We start from the raw sequence: 21,181 nt of genomic DNA on the forward strand, positions 1-21,181 counted from the left end.
TGAAAGTGTTTTGTTTTGAAACTGTGAGAGAAGATTTTGGAGTACGTAAGAATTATTTTCCTACGACCACTCAGGCCAAATTTAAGAAGACTGAAGAAGTAGACAATATGATTTTTTTGAGTTATATTAGTGTTGACAATAAAAATTGAAAGTTATTACTTTGAAATTTCTAAATATGGATTGTCCGTGGGTTCTAAATATGGACTATTCTATAAAATAGAGGATAAATTTCAAATTAAAGTTTTGCTTTTAGAATGGAGTCTCCGAGATCAAAAGGAAAACGGACACAGATCACATGACAAAAGCTATACGAATAGTTACAGAGAAAAAATGGATTTCGAGGCACCACTTTATTTCGATTGTGTCAGAAAAAACCAGCTATCTTCAGAAGACGCTACAGCCACTAAATTAGGGAGAAAATCTTCTATTAGAATATATTTTAAAGATGTAGAGCAAGTTTCATGGCTTGACGAAGAATTATGTTTGCAAAATGGCGTGCCAAACGCAATGATTTGGAAAATCCTTTCGGCAACTCCGGAATGGATGGGAAAAGGTGTCTAAGGCTATCGTTGAAATGTAATTAGCAGAAACTTTCATTGAGAAGACTCACTGGCACATCTCATGCAAGGGCGTTTGGTTTCTGTAAAGAAAAAGTAGACGCTTTTTTGATTTTCTTGAAGATGTTTACTCTAAGGACAACTATACTCCGAATCGCATATATAACGTTGATGAATCAGGACTGACAGTGGTTCAAAGCAAGATACTCCAAGGTATCGTTCAGAGAGGAAAACGATAAATAGCTTCACTTCAGCTGAATGAGGCCCATTAATGACAATAGTTATTGCTGTCAAAGTTACTGGCCATTTTATGCCTCCTTGCATCATTTTTCCCAGAAAAAATATTAGCGAACAGATAATGAGAGGCGCCGTAGGTGTTGTACATCGATCGGGGTGGATACAAATCTACATATTTACATATGTGTTCAAGCATTTTATCAAACACACCAACCGACACCAGAATCAAAAGTCTAATAATAGTCCTATTGATTCAAATGATGAAGAAGAAATACACTTTGATACAGAGAGTGAGCCTGATGTCGCCATTTGATAAAATGCTCCTGACTCAGAAGATGCAAAGTGTATTTTCTGTAACAGCCTGTTTTCTTAAGATATTCGTGGAGGGATATGGATCAAATGTCTCAAGGGCGGGTTTTGGGTTTATGGTGATTGCGCAGGTATAGAATTCTATACCTGGATATGTGACTTTCAGTACTTTTAAAAATTGACCATAATTACTGTAGCATCTCATAAAAGTGATGGTTTATTATGTATAGTTTCACAGTAGTCCATATTGGGGTACCTATTCCATGTTTGTATACCTTTATGTTGATTTTGTTTTTGTGAAAATTTTATATTTTAAATTAAAATATGTGAAACAAGACTGTATATAATTTTAGCGTAACTTTATGACTGATATATGAATAAAAAAATTGTTTTACAATATCTGTATCTTAACACATAAACAAAATGGAATTCTATATTTGGTCACTATATTCTACATTGAAACCAAATTACAAATGTGTTTGTTTCTTGATTTTTATGTGAAAGGTGCTCTAATATTCGCGGAAAATATTTCAACTGAGAGATAACCTCAATTTATAAATGGAAACAAGTCTATTATACACCGAGAAAATGATAAATGTATATGTACAATTCATGATGTAAAGAGTTAATGTTGCTGTTCCTATGTTCATGCTTTCGATTTATATAACCCGTCCATTAAAAATCATCTGTTTCACATTCCATTTAACCGAATGTATAATGCAAAATCGATAATTTATTGAATATAATTTACTTCGAAAATATGTTTTTTGATATTTATGAGTCTAAACCAGAATGATTACCAACAATTATGTAGAAATTTGTGTTTCGTTTTACAAGAAAAAATAATATAGATTTTGTAGAAGGAACTAACTACATGACTATATGGAAAGAAATCAACAGTTTTAGAGAAGTTGATAGAGTAAATGTATATATCTTTAGGTAACTGATTATCAGGGCTTCGGAAAGAATATAAACAACCGGAAACATAACAAAGAATAATGGAAAACATGATTATGTTCATCAATTATTTGACTAGTGCATTAAATTAACTGCCTTAATTTATCCTACATAAGGATAACCTGGAAAAGGAGCCGGGAAGTATCCGGGAAACGCAGCGGTGGGTACGGGAATTGACGCTGTTACATAAGAAGTCGTTACAGTTGGTATTACTGTTGTAGAATAGATGGTAGTGTGAGCTGTCTTAGCACCAAATGTTAATTTCAAAACTTTACTATTGGTTTGAGTAACCATAGTACTTTGCACGATAGGAGAGGAAGTTACAACCAGCTGAGGTTGCGCTTGCGGTAAGAAAGGATTGAGCTGAGGTATTTGAGGAAGCTGAGGTATTTGAGGTTGTAATTGAGGTATCTGTGGGAACGCTGGAGCAATAGTACTAGTGCCGTACTCATAATCTGTTTTAGTGATAGTTCCTTTCAATCTAGAAATAGTACTTTGGATAGTGTTATGGCCTTGAGTAACAGGTAAAATGAAAGTTTCGTATAAGGTTTCCACTTTTAGCACTGGTTTTGATGTGGTTATCACTTGACCTGCACCTGCTGCTTGCGGATTCAGGAATTTGTACAAAGCTAATTGCTGTAGTTGATCCGGACTTACTGGCGTTTGTGGATTAGATAATTCATTTATCGGAGGTTTTATAGGAGATTGCGCCTTTTTAGGTCTAACATGTGCTTCCAATATTCTAGATTTGTCAACATCGGACAAATCGAAGTTAGATCCTATATTTGCTAGATCTAAGTCTGCAGGCAATGATACTTTTCTGACTAACCCTTCATCTTGATCGTTTTGATCACCAAATTCGAGTTCCAAGTGTAGCTCGGAACCTGCTTCATCGAGATGACTATTGAATTCATTTAATACTTTGCTGGGAATGAAATGGTAAGCTTCCATTGGTGGTAAAGTTTTCGTGGCTGTAATCAATCTATAACAAAAATAAATTATATAAATAATCTGTCACTTCATAGGGTGCTTCAAAAAAAGGTGATGCCTTCACTAGGATAGATAAAAGACTGAAAATTTTTGGGGTTTGCTCAGTGAAAAATTTCCGTATTCAAAATAAAGGGCGTTTTACTAAACAAACCCCAAATATTTCTCAGTTTTCTATCTATTCTAGAGATGGAATCACTTTTTTTGAAACTCCCTGTATAACAAATTATATATTATTTTGTGAGGTACTTGACGCAAACAGATTTTCAAAAAGAAACCAAGCAAAAGGTACTTTTTGATTTTATGTTTCAACCAAAAAGAAACCAAACTAGAATCATATATCTTTATTCAATTTCAAATCTTTTTTCAATTCGACAGAGAATTTAATCAAATTTCATGATCGTTTGTGAATATGAAGATAGAGGGTATCAATTTATAATATCTGTAAGTAAGACAATGCAGTCTACGAAATCGAACTTCTTAATAAAAATATGACATACTAAAAAAACCAATACCAAAATAATATAGAGCCATTCAAAATGTAATCATAATAAAATTTGAGAGAACAACATTCTGTTTCATGAACTTTCTTACTCCGAGACTATCATTGCTTTCTGCTTTCTATTCCGGATTAGAGCGGAGGATGAGTTCCAGCAATTAAGTGCGCTTCCCAATTAACAACTAAAGCTCATCATTAAGACTTACCTCGTTACAAAATAGGTCTGCACTAGTGTCGAGCTACTGGTGTCATTCCCATGCCGAACAACCGGCAAAATGTGTGTTTTTAACATCGTCTGTGTCGTGCTGAAGGTTTCCGTAAGCGTTTCTAGAGGCGGGGTTTCCATATCGGATGCAAGATATAGAGGCGGTAATGTCGCTATGCTCGAATCCAAGAAATTGTTGTCTTTGGCGTAATTGCTCGATGTCGCTAGGATGTTTTCCGTTAGGGGTTCGGCTGCTTTTGGGGTTGGGTCGATTGAACGTTCGAAGCTCTTTTCGAATGTCGAGGTGACGGTTACGTATCTGGTATTTTTTACGTTACCCACCTAAAACAAAAGTTATATAATTAGTTGGAATCAATATTCCAAGCAGTGATATTTTGTTGTTTTTTTTTTTCAAATGACAATAATAGATAAATAATACTTGTTATTACTTCGTGAAATAAAAAACATATTTACCAATATTCGATAGAAAAAAAGCGATGAAGTTTAGTTTTTATTTCCCTTTTACCTCACGTTAAATGGAATTCAATCTATTTCTATGATTTATTCTACTTATATCTATCATCTCTTCAAGAAATTTGCTAATTGTCACCTTTCTCACAATTCCTTAAGAATTTTCCATAAAGTCTATGAAGACGATAAGTTGGTTATCAAAACGCGCTTCAGACAGTAATTGTGATGGAGGAGTGAAAGTGTAAACAGTTTGTTCAGTATTTCTCGTTTTTTTTTTCATCTCATTCATTTATGTACGTTAAAATATATTCTATTATTCTCTCTTCGCACTGAGAAATTGACTGTTTGCTTCAGTATTTTCACCAAGTATTTTATTTTAATATTTGTTGACATTTGCTTCATAGTCATCAATGAATTATTTTCTTCAATTTCTTTTCTAATTTTTTTCTATACACTTGCTCCGATATTTCGCATATATTACCATAACTTTCATTTCTTCTTATGTTTACTACTGGCTTTTTTCGTAAGTGACAGAATTCAGAATTTATTCTTCTTCTTGCGTCATCTTGGCGTTAGATTGGGATTCTTGGCAAATAATTTTATGTCCTCAAGCGTTTTTCCTCAGCTTCGTCCTATTATCCTTCTGTGATCAATAAAGTATTTCTCTAGTCTTCATGCTGATTCTACTGTTTTATACATTCATGTTTAGATAGATTATCGTGGTATGAATCACTGTTTACTTTGTGATAATAGTAACTCAATCAAAGTCTATAGAAATTTTGCAGAGGGTCATATATTATATTTTGAATTCGTAGATGGGTCAGATTGAAAATAAAAATGAACTGAATTATTTCATTTTTTGAATTATTTAAGTTTATAATATGCGGTTGTTAAAAATCATATCAAAGTTAAAAAAGATGATAGGTAATTATGTTGAGATCGAGGATCCAGATAACTAACTTCTCTTGTTTTTCACAAACTCATTGATGTCAAGTATCCTATTTTGAGAATTAATTGGATATGTTCATTCGTAAGTCTTGTGTGATGTTTGTTCTTATTTATTTTCATGAAGGAAAACATCTGCTCACACAAATAGGTGCTACTAAACATGCAGAGAATGCGTGCTGCATTCTTTTTAATTTCCGGATAATTATCCAAATTCTTGAAATTTTGTGTATAAAATTAAATTTTTCTTTCAAAATACTGTCCCATTAAAGATCTATCCATTTGCAAATGAACTGGTGCCTGTGAAGCTTCAAAATTGAATGAATTGTTGAAAATTGGGATTTCCATTTCATTCATTTTGTGAAAGTCAAAACGATTGTTGAATGAATTACGTAATCAAATTTTGCAGAAGAGAATACTCATCCAATTTTTTTTTTGTTTGGTTCACTGTGCCTATTGATTTTAAATAAGGAATCTAATGAAGTCTAAGAGCTCTAAAGAACATTATTCTTTTTTCTGTGACACATTGCGATCGCGGGCCTTATTGATACGGCCAAGGGGCCGGAGGCTGCCCGCGGGCCGTATCTTTGACATGACTGCTCTAATCCCTTAAGTTACCTGTCATCTAAAGACCTACAGAATCATACTCCTATTGTTATTTCTTTCCGTATTTTTTATAAGTCTATAGTATCGAAGCCTTCTCCTGAATATATGTATGCTAGACGTGATTCTACTCCTGCATTTTTCATTTTATCTGATTTTTGGATATATGGATATTTGCTTGTTTGTTTGTACGAGTTCAAACTGACTACTTTTCTAATTAATTTTTTCTTGTTCCTTAAATTTCGGTTAAGAATTTGAATGAGCTAATAGATTAATCTATAATTTGCTCCATTTTTTTGTAAGGAGCATGGGATATTATCCCTACTGTTTTGAAATCTTTGTCCATGCTTTTTCGCATATTTCTCACAGCCTTTTTCCTCCTATCCCTGCTCATTCCATCATTAACAATGTTATTTGACTTTTCTTTACCATAATGTAATGAAAAATCCATAATTAACTATTTATAGAGCATTACTTTTGCAGAACATGTTTTTTATACATTGTTGTGAATGAAATATTGGATTATACCATAGATAAATCTACTGACTGATTTTCTTCGAATTGATATGCCTCGTATTAGTGAAAATCCCATTTTCTTTCAATTCAAATACGAAACAGAAAAATATAATCTGACTTGAAATTGTGAATGCAAGCACATCCATTCAGTATTCACGTAGAATATGTTCATTACCATCGATTTTTCCGCCAATACCTCTTCATCTAAAATTCACTTTGAAGGGGAGTAACCTACTCATTCTATATACTTGAAATTAAGAATAAATAGAATTTCTCCTCAAAATTGATGACACGGTAATCCGATTTCCTCTCTTTAAAATGCTGGAGTGAATTTTTCACGGTAAAAAAGCGAGTCTTTTTTTTTCGGGAATTTATACGCTGTAGATAATAAGCGATTACTAAAAAATGATAAATTTTTAAGAAGAATGGAAATAAGCACTTTCAAAAAGTGTAGATTTTCAGGCTGGTAAGGAAGAGTGAATAATAAAGCAGGCTTGATGTATTTCAAAAGTGGTATAAAAGATTTTATGGAAAATGTTAATGGTTGATTATGAGTATTCTTAAGCAAACGGTTCAGTCGGATTAATATTTAATGACATGAAATTTATTTCTTCGGTATTTATAGTGAGAATATTTTGAAAATCTGTATTTGACCGTTCAATAAACACTGCTCTTCAGTGGAACTTGAAATTAGAGTGAAATAGATTTTGGAAAACATTCGATCAAAGACCTTTTCATATTCCGAATATTTATTGTTTTTCAAACTAGAGAAAAAAATTGTATATATTACAATGTTTTCGTGACATATATCTCATAAAAATTGTTTGTTTCCCGAAACAAAAACATTAATCTACATATCATGATCAAAATGTGAAAAAATAGGACAAGCTATTTGTTATTGATAAATTATTCCGTATGGTATTCACCTAACCGTTTCATAGCGGCTTTCAATAACCCTATGAAATCACTAAAAATCTCCCTAACAAGTTCATTCTAGCAGCAGTTGAAGCTCGTGCTCTCGGAAAATTTGACACGAGTAATCTGATGTGACTTTTCAATTCTGGATTGAACATTTTATTTGAAAAAAAAGGGCTACAGTTATCCCTATGATATCCTTTAAAATGTGAATTAAAGATAAATATTTCTATTACTGTACATTTTATTCCAGTCCGACAAAATATCATATAAAAATAGATATGAGTAATTCTATAACGCTACAAAGTTATCAATCAAAATGGCGAAAATTTGTTCATTGAATCAAATTAAATGTGATCAATCCTGATAGAAAAAAATATTTATAATTCTCATTTGATAAAGAGAAATATATATCAAGAAAATTCGACTGATTTATGTTTCCAGGACATAATATTATCAGACTTGCCAAGAGAACTTTTTTGTAAACAATGAGTACAGTATCTTGTATTGCTCATACTAAGGATAAATTGTTTGTAATTCTGGTAATTGAAGAAACACACCACACATAATGGTAATAGCAGACCATTCCGTATTCATTAGTTTCTTCATATACATATGCTCTAACTGAACTAGTTCCTCTTCCTGAAGCTTTTATAACTTCACGAACAAAAATCAAAAATATCTTAGACATCTTTTCTGTTACAAACATGACTATTTACACATTAATGTACAAGTGGTCATAATGAATTGTAGTAGTTAATACTGGTGATTTTCTGTCCTAGTTAGGCTCACTCAGTGTCTAGTTAAATGACAATAATTTCATTTTATTCTTTTTTCTGTATGGACTATGAACAATTACTTCTGAACTTATTGCCGTTCAATGCTCAAGTTTTCATTTTTATTGATCAAAACTTTTTCCAAGGCACACAATTTACTGTTCTCTCTGGTCATTCCATCATTCCATCAATTACACACATCATCTTCAGTAGATGAGTCTTTTAAAACTTGAATTTGCAAATAATTCCATGACTCCTTCAGTTTGCAAATAATCATCATCTTTAAAGAAGTTGAAGGATTCGACACATTAAGTATATGATTTGTCTTCAATAGCTTCAAAATATGTTAAACCATGAATATGGAACAATAGGTCTTTTTCGTAGTTCTCTTTATCTTCTTTAGATGAGTTTGTTCCAGATAAAGCTAGTAGCATACTTAATTAACCTTTTAACACTTCAATGGCACCTGGTAACAGATTAACACCTTAAATGTAACAGAAAGTTTCAATTTATACGTGGACCAATTTCTTCATATTCTAATAATTCAAACGAAACTTAACATTCATTACTCTTTTCTTAGTCTTGTCAAAACAAAAAATGTGTATTGCGTATCCAGTGGATCTCCCTTTTTTAAAGCCCTGTTGGTATTATTTAACTTTCTATTCGCTATTGTTTGTCTAATCATTGTGATTCAAATTTGGTGCTTTATTGCAAGTTATATCCTGTTTAAAATAGTGGAATCAGTTCTCCAAAACTTTTTCTTTCTACGATTTTTCTCCAATAAAATTTTTCCTCATTCTGATGACCATGTTATCGTTCTCAGAGACTAAACTTCACCTTGGGTGTTACTGTAGTGATAGCCTAAGCAGAGGGTTCAGTATTTTTTCAGTCTTCTTTTTAGGTAGAGGGGCTTTTGCTTGGCATTTCTTCTCTTCCTTTAGTTTTTCTCTTGGTTCTTTTCACTGATTTTTTATGTTATTCGTCCCTATTTGTATCAAAATAACAATATACCACGTGTTTGAAAAAAGTATACGAATTTGCTGCATTTGATATACTTGCATCCATTTGAGCTTTTGTCCCTTCAATTTGGATAATTTTGTATCTGTTAGAATTTCTTTATGAATATACCTACCCTATGACACCAAATAAACCATATCAAAAAATGGCTAGCTGATGGATGAAAAAAAGCCGAATTCCTATTTTTGTTGGAAAAAGTAACAAATGACTAAAATAACCAAAGAAGATACTAGGAGTATATTGTTACGAACTTGACTTCGCCCTACAGCCGGCCCTGCCTAGATGTATTGAAACTTTGAAATTCGACGAAGGCACGCGCAGCGCCTTTGACTTACTTTTCATACATCGCGGAATCCGTTTATTGTTTATTTTTTTATTTCCGTTTTGATAGCGAGCGGTTTATTTACATTTCTTTTGAATAATTTCTAGGAAGGTCTATTTATTTATTTGTTTTGCTTCTTTATTTTCCCAGAATTCTCATGATATACGTTTGGATAAATAAGCGGTTTCATTTTGCGCAGTCGAGTTCAGTTTATAATAAATAGTCGTAGTGAGCAAACCGAAATAGAAAGTAATCAAAAAGTTTGAGTAAACTGTTTAAATTAGTCAAGTGATAGTGATAAATGAATTATATAAATGAGTTAAGTGTAATGTGAGGTATTTAAATAAATTGAGAACGTGAGAGACAGTGTTTATTAATTCACCCCACAAATAGAAATCGTATAAACAATTAAAAAATACATTACAATATTATTTTGCAAGTAATTAAACTGAAATAATTATTTACTTACTCTATGAAGTCAATTAAATATTTGTAAAATGTGCCATATACTGTATATGATAATGAGAAACTAGCAATTTCTTTGTTATTCATAATGAAATAAAAAAATAGTTTACCTGAAAAGTATATGGTGTTTTGATGGTCGCTATTTCGTAGTAAATATCTCCAAAATCTGAAGGAGTGGAAATTTCGACTTTAATAGTTTCCACTGGAAAAGCCGGAGAAATGGCGTCAAGTTTATTCGCTGTAGCGCTTTCGTCATCAATTATTGAAGCAATTGATTCAGATTCTTCGAGGCTATCTACATCGTCGGATCGGGCTTGGGGAGTGACAACATCGTTGATTTGAGAGCGGGAAACTTCCTGTCCTGATGACGGCGGAATAGGAGAAGATATCCCGGGAGTTTCGTTATTGTTTGCCGTTTCGTCGGTGTTTTGTTTTCGGATAGTTACCCGGGGCTTCGAAGTGGTTTTGTACTGCCATCTGCCTGGTGATCTGTAATATAGATAGAGGGTAAGAATATGAAATGAGTTTCGGTTTCCTCAAGGCAGAATTACGAGACAAATCAGATAAAATAGATCGTTGGTCGAAAATGAAACGTAGCAAATTTGCTTTTTATTAAGAGGTGGAGACGATATGAGTATAGAATAGAAAGAAAAAGGATTCTGTTATTGCCAATTTTTCAATTACGTTCTCAAATAATACATGGCATCTGTATAAGTCGATCAGAAATCATTTCAAATAACTTTGACAGATTATCATCATTGTCGAAGGATACCTTGTATATTTGATCCGTTTTATAGGATTTATTAATTTACAAAAACAACCGTCCAAATTGCGTGATTCTTCATTTAAAAATTCCAAAGCTACAGAAGATTGAAATTATCAAAGACATGTTTCTTTCAAAAAAAGAGTAAGTCTCTGTTTTATCCATTGTGTTTAAGTGTTTTCAATTTGACGTCATGTTCCATGAGGCACTCTAAGACATGCGATTAAATATGGCGCTTGTAGACAAACCGTTGCAGGTTATTTCTGAAAATTGTGGAAGATTTTTTATTTATTTGATAAATTTCTGTGCTAGTTTCACTCAATTTTATTATAAAATACTTACCGATAAATGAAACTAATGCTTAAATACATTGAAACGTGAGAATCGGAATGTTAGTCTTCTTCCCTAACCTAACCTAACCAAAACCTGGAGCCCTCTTCAAGACCAAAAAGTTTTATTCTCCACAAGATGGTCCACTCAATAAAGAAGAATGCAGTTCGACTTATAGGCGATCCAGAATTGACCAGAAACTTGGACAGCTTAGAGCACAGAGAAAAGGTCGTCGACCTGACTCTGTTTTACCATTAATACCACGGCAAATGCTCTTATGATCTGTTCAACATAATTCAGCCTAGAGCAGTTTCAACAATACCTACTCGACAGGCTCATCAACACCGAGTTCGCCTGCAGATTCCCAGAACTTCAATTTTTCGGGACCAATTTCTTTGGAAAATTAAAAGCCTGTGGAAGCAGCTACCAAAGCACGTCTTTCTCGAGCACTATAACCTATAGAAGTTCAGGTTTTACTCACTCTTTGCCTTTGTTTGCTTCTTACATAAAAAGTCCTATTCTGTTGTCTAATTCCCATCTTCAGTTCCCATGCAATTTTTTTGATAGTCTGCTAAGTGCTTTTACAAATTAGTCGTCCTCATTATTCTTTTAGTTGTTGTTGTTTCGGCTCTAATTTTCATTGCATACGGGAGAATAGGTCTCATACATACTTTGCAGATTCTCATCTTACTTTGTATACCCATCATATTATCTCTATCAAATATCTGCTGACTCTTACATGTTTCATCCTGCTACTCCAAGGTAATTGAAATTAGTTGTTTAGTTTATCATGTTATTGGTTATAGCTAGATGACATCTAATAAGATCTTCGACTTAGACCAGTGATCTAGTTTTCTTAGTTGTAATGGTCATATTATAATCATCTGCCATCGGTTATCTCCATTTTCCGCTACTTCATCATTCGCATAACATAATATATTCAATGATCTATCTTTTTATAGCTTGCGTTGATTTTGTTCATGATTTTCATGATTCTGTTCAAGATAATATGGGATAGTATAGTGCTAAGCCATATCCCGGCCATTATCCTTATTTCTTTTGACAGCCCTGTTCTGTTTTTATCCCTGTTATACATATATTGTTCACTTTTTAGATAATAATCGAAAGGCGTATAAGTAAACTGCATTTTTCATTATTATTTCAAAGCCTCAAGGTTTGATCTATTGTTTCGATGAAAAAGTAGATTCAAGAAAATCTCATCTCTATTATTTTCAAGTCTAAATGCAAATATTTATGATTGACCTCTTATATTCCTGGTCATCGGGCCTGACTCTCGTTCATTTAATTAATAAAGCTTATTGAAAGCAAAAAGGAAAACAAAGAAAAGCCAGATAATACCCTATAGCTATACAATATGTATCTACTTTGTTTTTCATTTCCTCTTGGATGTAATACAGTATGTTCTAAAAGCGGAGTATATGGTATGCACCGTTATTCCAATGAAAGTTATTTATTTAAGTCTATTATAAAAAGCTGATATGATTAATTGTGATTTAACGAAATGTTCTTAATATTCGATTTTGGTGGTATTGATAATACTTGCCAAACTTTAGCTTTCATAACTTCTGATCCGTTCTTACATCAAAACAATTATTAATCATCATGTCACATTGATAACCTATAAGTTATAAACTCATGCTTGAAACTGACAAGTCTTAACCTATTGAATAAAATACTAAAATTTTGGAAAAACTTCTTTTTAGCTTCATACACTTTTCCCAGCGATGTTCAAGTTTTATACCCTTTTATGATGACTCGTCAAGCTCCTCAAAATAGCTAATAACGGCCGACATTACCTCTTCATTGTTGAAGAATCTTTAACCAACGAACCATTTTCCCAATTCTGGGAACTTAAAATAGTCCAAGGGGGATAAATCTGGCGAATAGGGTGCATAAGGTAGCAATTCAAACTCTAATGCATCAATTTTGGACATTGCAATAACGGATGTGTGAGCTAGTTCATTATCTTGATGAAATAACACTTTCTTCTTAGCCAATTGAATCCATTTTTGCTTGACTTCTTCTCTTAAGCGTTGCAATGAGTTCGCATAATATTCGCCGTTGATAGTTTCTCCTTTTTCAAGATAGTCAATGAAAATTATCCTTGCCTCCTTTGGAGCCGATCCCTTTTCAGTCTATTGTTTTGATTGTTCTTTTGTCTTGGGTGTAAAGTGATGGACCCACGTCTCATTCATGGTTACGAAACGATGAAAAAATTCGGCTTAATTTTTGTCCAGTTGGCTATCATCTAGTACCACTTTGTGAGTTGATAACAAAGGAGTAGTCTCATCTAGAGTAGAATCTATTTCAGCTTCTATATAATGTATCAAATAATGATAACCAATTTTTATCATGTTTACAAATCTACTGAAAACGTTCACTGTTGATGGCTGCCAAACAACTTATTTAAAACATATGCTATATATAATGTGTACTTTCTAATACTCGTACAGTGGTATTTTTCAAGCCATCAGCGCCATCTCTAGTTCAGACCATCCTCGTATTTAATCGAATTTCAATGCTATTCTCACATTGCAATTTATCTAGAATAATATCAGCGATATGGAATTTATCTAGTCTAGTCCACGATAAATGATAAACAACATTTTAACCAGATGGAAACTCACTGATTCTTGATTTGGAAGTAAGCTAATAATAAAATGAGAGATAATGATACGATGTGAAGAAATATAGGAAATAATTTTCAATAGAAAAGAAGACAAAGAGATAATACACAGCGCGTTCTAACAATACCTGATCAAGAGTTCAGTATCATATGATTATAACAAAACGTCAAGGTTATAACTTAGAGACTAATAAAAACTATTCTGATGTTTTTTATTAAATGAGTTGCAACATTAATATGAGTGAGATTCTTGTTATATGAAATCTATTGAAAAAAGATGAAACTTTTATATGTATTCTATTAATCTTTGTTGCAGAGCCGCTGGGTATTTGTCTCTGTCTAGTGGTACACTAGCTTTATCTCAAACGTCGACTAAGAAACTTTTGTTTCTCATTAATAGCTGCAGATAGTGGTGTCTCACAGTCATCTCTTAAATACTGATAAATAAGTTTAAACTTCTGAGAAGGAATGGGCTATTTGTAAACATAAGACTTTCCCGACGCTCTAGGATGAATAAGATCTTAGATATGGGGGTTAGAGGTTCTGGTAACAAACTTTAGCTTTTGTTGTGAAATTTGGATTATTGGCATCGTGACGAACTATAGTGTGGACAATACTCTGTGAATATCAGGAACTTTTCAAGTAGAAAGGTTGAGATAATTTGATCAATTCAGTTCACTCAATCAATATTTACCGATGAATTAACTGAAATGATTCCAATCAAACACATATTCTTTGTTTTTTCAATTTTTCATAACAATTGAATTTAGAATGTGATTCTCAAGTTTCAATGTTCGGTAATAAATAAAAAAATTATAAAACAATTTATTGAAATCACCGAATTTCAGAAAGACGACCTAGACTATATTATTAACACAGAAATTTAGAAATGTTAATTAAGAACAAGGTGGTGAATATTCTATAACAAAAATGCAAATAAGTATAACGCAGCCATTTAAATATAATCTAACATGAAACATTAACTTATGGATGTACATTTTGTAGCGGCTACTCCCAATATTAATATAGCTCACTTTGCTTTAGACAGCGAAAAGAGTTCATTGTATTTTGTTTTTGAAGGGCATTAGATAATTCTTAGGTTAGATATGATTTTGAAAATAGCTACACAAATTTTGAACTTACAGTGTTCAGAAAAAATTAACCTAAGCACAAATATGACAATGTACAAAGTCATAGTGGAACCTTTTAAAGTATGGGGAAAATATAGAGGGTGTGGAAATGGACTACTTAAGAAGATCGTGCAGGATATCCAAAACAGAGCATATACAGAATGAAGATATATGACGAAGAATAGGTTGAGTATACACGACTTCAGAGAGAATACAGACTAAGCAACAGCTCTGGTACGGACTGGTGATGAGGATGAAACAGAACAGGTGACTAAAACAAGCATTGATGTATCAGCCGCAGAATAGAAAAAGACGCGAAAGACCCCAAAGGACCTGGAAGAGAGGAATTGAATAGAACATGCATCGTTACAAACTGCTCAACAGGCAGTGGCATATATTAAACATCCAACTTTTTTGCCGGATTGGGCCATGAACTTTCTACAATATCATCAGTCTTCTTTCAACCGCAGAGTAGAGACGAGGAAGACCCTCAAGGGATTGAACAAAATATGTAAGACAGAGCTATTCAGGAAAACGAGTGGATAGATAGAAAAGTGAAATTTAGAGAATTGTACAACAAAACAAAGAGATTTTGGGTTGTACTACCTATGTGTTAGGCTTAGACTGTATTATTCTTTGTCTTCAGCCATTTAAATAATTAACTAGCTCACCAGGTTATAGGAATACTGAAGAAACCCTGTAACACCGACTAGTGGAACTGATTAAAGGCTAAAAAATGTTCTTGGAATATGGAATAAGCCGTTGCTGTTAAATTAAGAGGGATTAGAAAACTTCCTCTCAAATTTTGAGGATAGGCGGTATCTAGTAGTATAGGAGGCGAGAAGTACTTTGCTTGATTTGATAGTGCAAATCACGTATCGGGCCTCCAGGTTAGTTACACGGCTCCAAACTAGTTTTAAGTCTATATTAACATGAACGGTGCTGGAGCTGGAGCTGAATAGGCACCTATTCTGGAAGTACCTTAGTATTGTACGCTGGTTAGACAAAAGCCTATTGAGAAAAGTAGGATGAAGTAATTGTTTGGTATATTTTCGATTACAGGTAAGATGTATTTTTTATTCGTATGAAGTAGGGGGCTTTGATGAGAGGGATTCTGATTTAGAGTTGGTCGCATTCCCCAATAAACTCACTGGGAATTGATATCACATGAATATAATTCTAATGCAATGAAGACCGTTGGCTCTGCACCCAGGTTTATATTAACTGATAGCAGATTTGAGGTTATGGAAGAGACCAGAATGTGCGAGGCCACTCACACATTCTAGAGAAGTTGTTCAATGCATTGGTCAATTATAATGAAAAAACAACATATGTACCAACAGGAAAAGAAAACAGGAACAAAGAGAGGGTGGGCGGTTTATATAGATTTCAACAGGAAAGATTAATAATATTTATGATAATAATATTTCTAGGTCAGTTTTTCATTCATAATTGTCACAAACGTGAATGTTTGTGTTATGTGTATGTATATAATATTTATACATATCAAGTGAAATGGTGGAATTACCTACAGATACTTTTGTTTCAATTTTCAGTCCCACTATCACATCCTTTTTTTATAAATAATGATGTATAATTGGGAATAGAAAAAATTTGAATTGAATGAACTCATTACAAAAATCGATAACGACCAAACAACTTTTTGCAATATATTCGTCATTTTACGTCTAGGTTAGTAACATACAGAAAAGAAAAAAAAGTAATTGTAACAGATACTTCTACTAAATTTATGATTAAGTATATTATTATTTTGGTAAATAATCCATCAAATTATTTGTAATTGTTGATGTCTGCTCAAAAATGAACTACTTTCCAGAATTATCGAGCTGTCAAGTTCATTCAATATAATAAGTAATGGATATATCTCCACATATTCACTAATAAAACTTCAACTAGTTGATTGTAAAAAGTCAATCTGTATTCTACAATGAGAATCAAAAGATCAAAATGTCGAAGACGAGAAAGAAAATAGGAACTAAATGGAAGCGAAGAATCAATTGTGATTATAGAAATAAATATGAAACCCTCACAGATGTATAAAGATCAAATTGTGTTTTCTGTCAAAGAGGAAACTTGAAATATATCATAACTTATTCAACTAATAGATAGATCCGTACTATTTTCTCGTCCTACTTTGATTTACTACAGCCTATTGACTACAAACGAGAAGTTATTGTTGAGCAGACTTCAACAATTTCATCAATAATTAAAAAATGAAATTAATGCGCTTTTCGCAACTTTGCAATATACCAGAATTTTGTATCCTCTTATCAACTTATTCATACTAAGAGCCATAGCTCAAGTAATATAGGAGGGAACGGAAATTGGTTTAATTAATATCCTAAAAGAAGCGAAAGTGCTCACAACAAAGTCACTAAGTTCACAACTAAGTGATACTGAATTGGTGATTTTGAAATCACTAAAGGTCTACTAAATCTAGTAAATTCAGTCTTAAGATTAAATTTATTCAGAAGATATCCATATGTTCCTCATTATACGCACCTGTTAAGTTTAAACTTGTACAGACTGGACGATCCGCTTCCTCCATTATCCACACTAGATGGTTGCACTTTCGGCTTGTAAGTGCGTCTGGTGAACCCGCTGTTACTGGCCGTCGTAGCTTCACTACTACTAGCAACTCTGCTAGTCTTCGTTCTTCGATTGGACGAAAATTTTTTGCCTGATGCGGTGGTCGGTACATCTTCGCTATTTAGAGACGGTTTGGATGTAGTAGTTGCTTTTCGATTTCTATTTCTTCTATTTTTTGGTACTTGACTGTTTGTGGTTGTGTGGTGTCTACATATTTACAAGTGTTAGTGCAGGTACATGCTTGTTTTAGGTAACATGCTGTTCGAACCATTGAATAGATATATTTACAAAAAGTTGTGGGAAATATAACATGCAAAACAAATATGTGATATCTATATCGAATCCGATTTATACATGCAAACGTTATATTGAGTGTATAAATCAGATATCAGTTGTGATTGGGGACTTCGTACGTGATAATGATTTGAACTATTTACTTGCTTTTTTTGTTTCTAGTTTTCTGTTTGTCTGAACCATACGATACCTTCAAACTTGATGATTAAAGGTTTATTATGAATATATTTATATAAGCAACCTAATAATCGCCATCTATATACCTTGTGCCAAAAATTAAGAATACGATAAAGTGATTATCATAATTAATTATATACGACTTCGATTGAAAGATAACATTGGCCTACAACACATTCTTGAAATCTTCAATATACATTTTGCTTGAAATCTGATCTTTCGCTAACCGATAAACTTCCAATGATTTTGCGTTTTACTGTGTCAAATTTTATCAATTCAGCATATAGCCGCTTTAGATAGATTGAGAAGAGGTTGCACTAGAGAAGCTTATATAGATTTAATGAAGCATATACCTAATATGAAACCTGATGGTGCTTCAATCTCTAGTTGTACTTGTGGTGTTTATAGAGAAACTGAAGAAGAATTTGAAAAAATTCTATGATCATTTCTTTTTTGCCTATAATTTAAGGGAAAAAACTCACAAGAGGTACAAAGATAATGTTCTAGCAGAAATTAAACAATATAGTTATGTATTTCAACATTTTTTTATCAGGTTGAAATCTTTTCTTTTTTCATCTACAAGTAGAAACGAATAGTAGGCTATTAAGCACATAGCCCTGTCAAGCCACCAACAAAAGAAATATGGGCGTTGTATTTAGCTTTTAGGATGAAAACTCATTTCAAAGAGTTTATCTTGTGATGTTGATATGTCAGAAATACTTTGATGAAGATGCCGTTGCCGTTTTTCTACATCTTCTCGAAATTGCTCTCCCCATGACTGTGACTTTCTTTTTTTCCTCACAGGTTTTCTTTGTTAATATATTTTTGTATAAATATATTACATAACAAGTTTATTTGTATTTTCACCATTATCTTATCTATTGGCTTTATTTCAAGATCTCTATTTTGAATACAGGTTTGGCCTGCTCAAGAAACTGATTCTATCTTTCTCCTTTTTTTCTTTATAAAATTAGTCCTTTTTGGTTAATATCGTGATATGTTCGATCCTTAAACTACTGATGAAGTCGTTTCTTTTCATTTCATCGTAAATTTATATATAGATTTAATTAAGCATATACGTAATATGACACCAGATGTTGCTTTAAGTTCTGATTTTATTCGTGGTTTTTGTGGAGAAACTGGAGAAGAATTTGAAGAAACTCTATGATGATTTCTTTTTTTCCTAGTTTAAGGGAAAAAACTACCACTCATAGACGGTACAAAGATGATGTACTAGCAGAAATGAAACAATTTCAACATTTTTTTATCTGGTTGAAATCTTTTCTTTTTTCATCTACAAATAGAAACGAATAGTAGGCTATTAAGCACATAGCCCTGTCAAGCCACCATCAAAAGAAATATGGGCATTGTATTTTGCTTTTAGGATGCAAGCTCTTCATTTCAAAGCGTTTAACTTGTGGTGTTGATATCTTAGAAATACTTTGATGAAGATGGTGTTGCCGTTTTTCCACATCTTCTCGAAATTGTTTTTCTTTCACATTTCTTCTCCTTCCCAGAACCATGATGATATTTTTATCAATTCTGATAAAAACGTCACTTAGTATTTTAGTCAACGTGATCCCTCTATAATTTGCATCATTTTTTTGAATTTTGCAAAATTATTTGCCTCTTTACTTAACGTATAATTGTCACAGTTGAAGCATTTTTCGCAAAATCGCGTATAATATGCAATAATTAATGCTAAAGCTACGTATATCCGAATAGAGCAGTACTGCAAAGCATTGCATCTTAAACGATACTTTCTTGAATTGTACTGTTGTTAATGAAACATTGTTTATTTTTAAATTCTGTTTACAAGAGTTTGATAACATATTTCTATATATGGATAGCTCCCTCCCCAGTGGCACCAAGAAACAGTCTCAGTACTTTTTTAGTAAAACCGAAGTATCATCATTTCCAATTTTTTTAAACCTACCTGAATCGACTCTTTCACATCATTGGTTTCCTATAAACAATATATCATTTGTCATACCCCTGGATATGCAACGATAAGATTTATTTATATTCTAGAAACTTCCAAAAAACATGCAAAATCTGCAACCGATACATGCTCATGCTAATAAATCAGTTATTTTGGGAATATTTTTCAATCATAGTGGAATTATTGACATAAAGAAAAGTGTAATGAAATAAAATTCGTTGCATGATGACATGAAAAATACTCCAATATGTTCTTCAACCACATACAGATCAAATAGTAGATTAAATATTATAGAACTGAATGAAATAGAATATTTTAAATTGAAATATTATTCTTTTACGTGCTCATATGTTCTTCGTAGTTGTTTTTATTCGAACTATACGATGATATAAATCCAATTATAAAACTAATTACGTTTCAAATCTATGAATTCTATCTTTTCGTCAAAAAACAAGAGCACTTATATTATAAATCTGTTTATTTTATACTAGAATTAAAATTTATATCGTTTCATACAAGACGAAAAGTTTTTATCGTTTTGTTTTTGTTTTTGTGATAATAACAATGTCTTGTATCTACAGTATAATTTTCTTCTTTCTTAATCGGTTCTTTAATATTATAGTGGAAAATCGTTGAAGGAAACGAAAAATCGCGATGAGATTTGATTTCTGGAACTGTGAATAATATATATTTTATTTTATGTTGGGAGGGCTGGAAAGTTATTATTTCAATAGAAAATATGTCACAAATATGACTCCTAGCATTGATAGATATATTACCCGAAGTAAATGTTGTGGAATTTCAATTCTGTACAACATTTTTTAATATTTAGCTGACTCTTCCAATTTACACCTTATATTATCTATAACAAATGCTGAACTTAATAGTTTTCTAAAAACCATTTATCTACTATATACTTTTGGGGAATTGAATCTTTAGCAGCCTCATTTATCAGAATGTGGTCATAAATATGCGAGAATAATACATTTAATGTTGTGACTAAATAAATAGAGGGGTTTTCACACCTCGTATATGTTGAATACATCAAACATAATATAGTTAATGGAATAGCAGTATAAATAGCAGCTTCTAGACCAAAATATTCCGGAGGGAAATTGGCCTCCCGGCTAGATCTCCTGGTGGAGGAGAGTCTGGAGGATCTTCCAGGTAAAATAAATTTTGAGATTGATTTCTGCAATATACGACGTCTTAACACGAATATAAACGGTGTACACACACATCTGCAGTGTAAGAGACGTCATATTCTGGCTCTAACAGAAACGACAGGGACGACATATCTTGCTAGCGGGAAAAGAATCTTGAGCCTCCGGAATTCGATGTAATGTGGCTTGAAACAACGACTCGAAGAAAAATGAAATTCTTTTATTTCCTATACAGACCTCCTAGTGATTTTGTTATCGCTAGTGACTTTGATGTTCATCACTTCAGCTGGTTGAATTTTTCCAACAGAACTGACGACGAAGGGTGGGAAGCTGAAGATTTTGCC

The 21,181-nt window shown here is 32.6% G+C and overlaps 1 protein-coding gene across 1 annotated transcript in view; it reads right to left on the reverse strand.

The window, feature by feature from the left end:
- Positions 1-2,090: 2,090 nt before the first annotated feature.
- LOC130447411 (mucin-5AC) overlaps positions 2,091-21,181 on the reverse strand; it is a 32,345-nt gene continuing 13,254 nt past the window's right edge. The window contains exons 6-9 of the mRNA XM_056784216.1: positions 17,175-17,468; positions 9,892-10,270; positions 3,753-4,093; positions 2,091-3,042 (exon numbers count right to left, since the gene is read on the reverse strand). Of these exons, the coding sequence (XP_056640194.1) occupies positions 2,163-3,042; positions 3,753-4,093; positions 9,892-10,270; positions 17,175-17,468 (1,894 nt within the window). The 3' untranslated portion in view covers positions 2,091-2,162. The remainder of the gene's footprint in view (positions 3,043-3,752; positions 4,094-9,891; positions 10,271-17,174; positions 17,469-21,181) is intronic.

This window comes from Diorhabda sublineata, chromosome 8 (genome assembly GCF_026230105.1).
Source record: "Diorhabda sublineata isolate icDioSubl1.1 chromosome 8, icDioSubl1.1, whole genome shotgun sequence".
In the NCBI taxonomy this organism is placed as follows: domain Eukaryota; kingdom Metazoa; phylum Arthropoda; class Insecta; order Coleoptera; family Chrysomelidae; genus Diorhabda; species Diorhabda sublineata.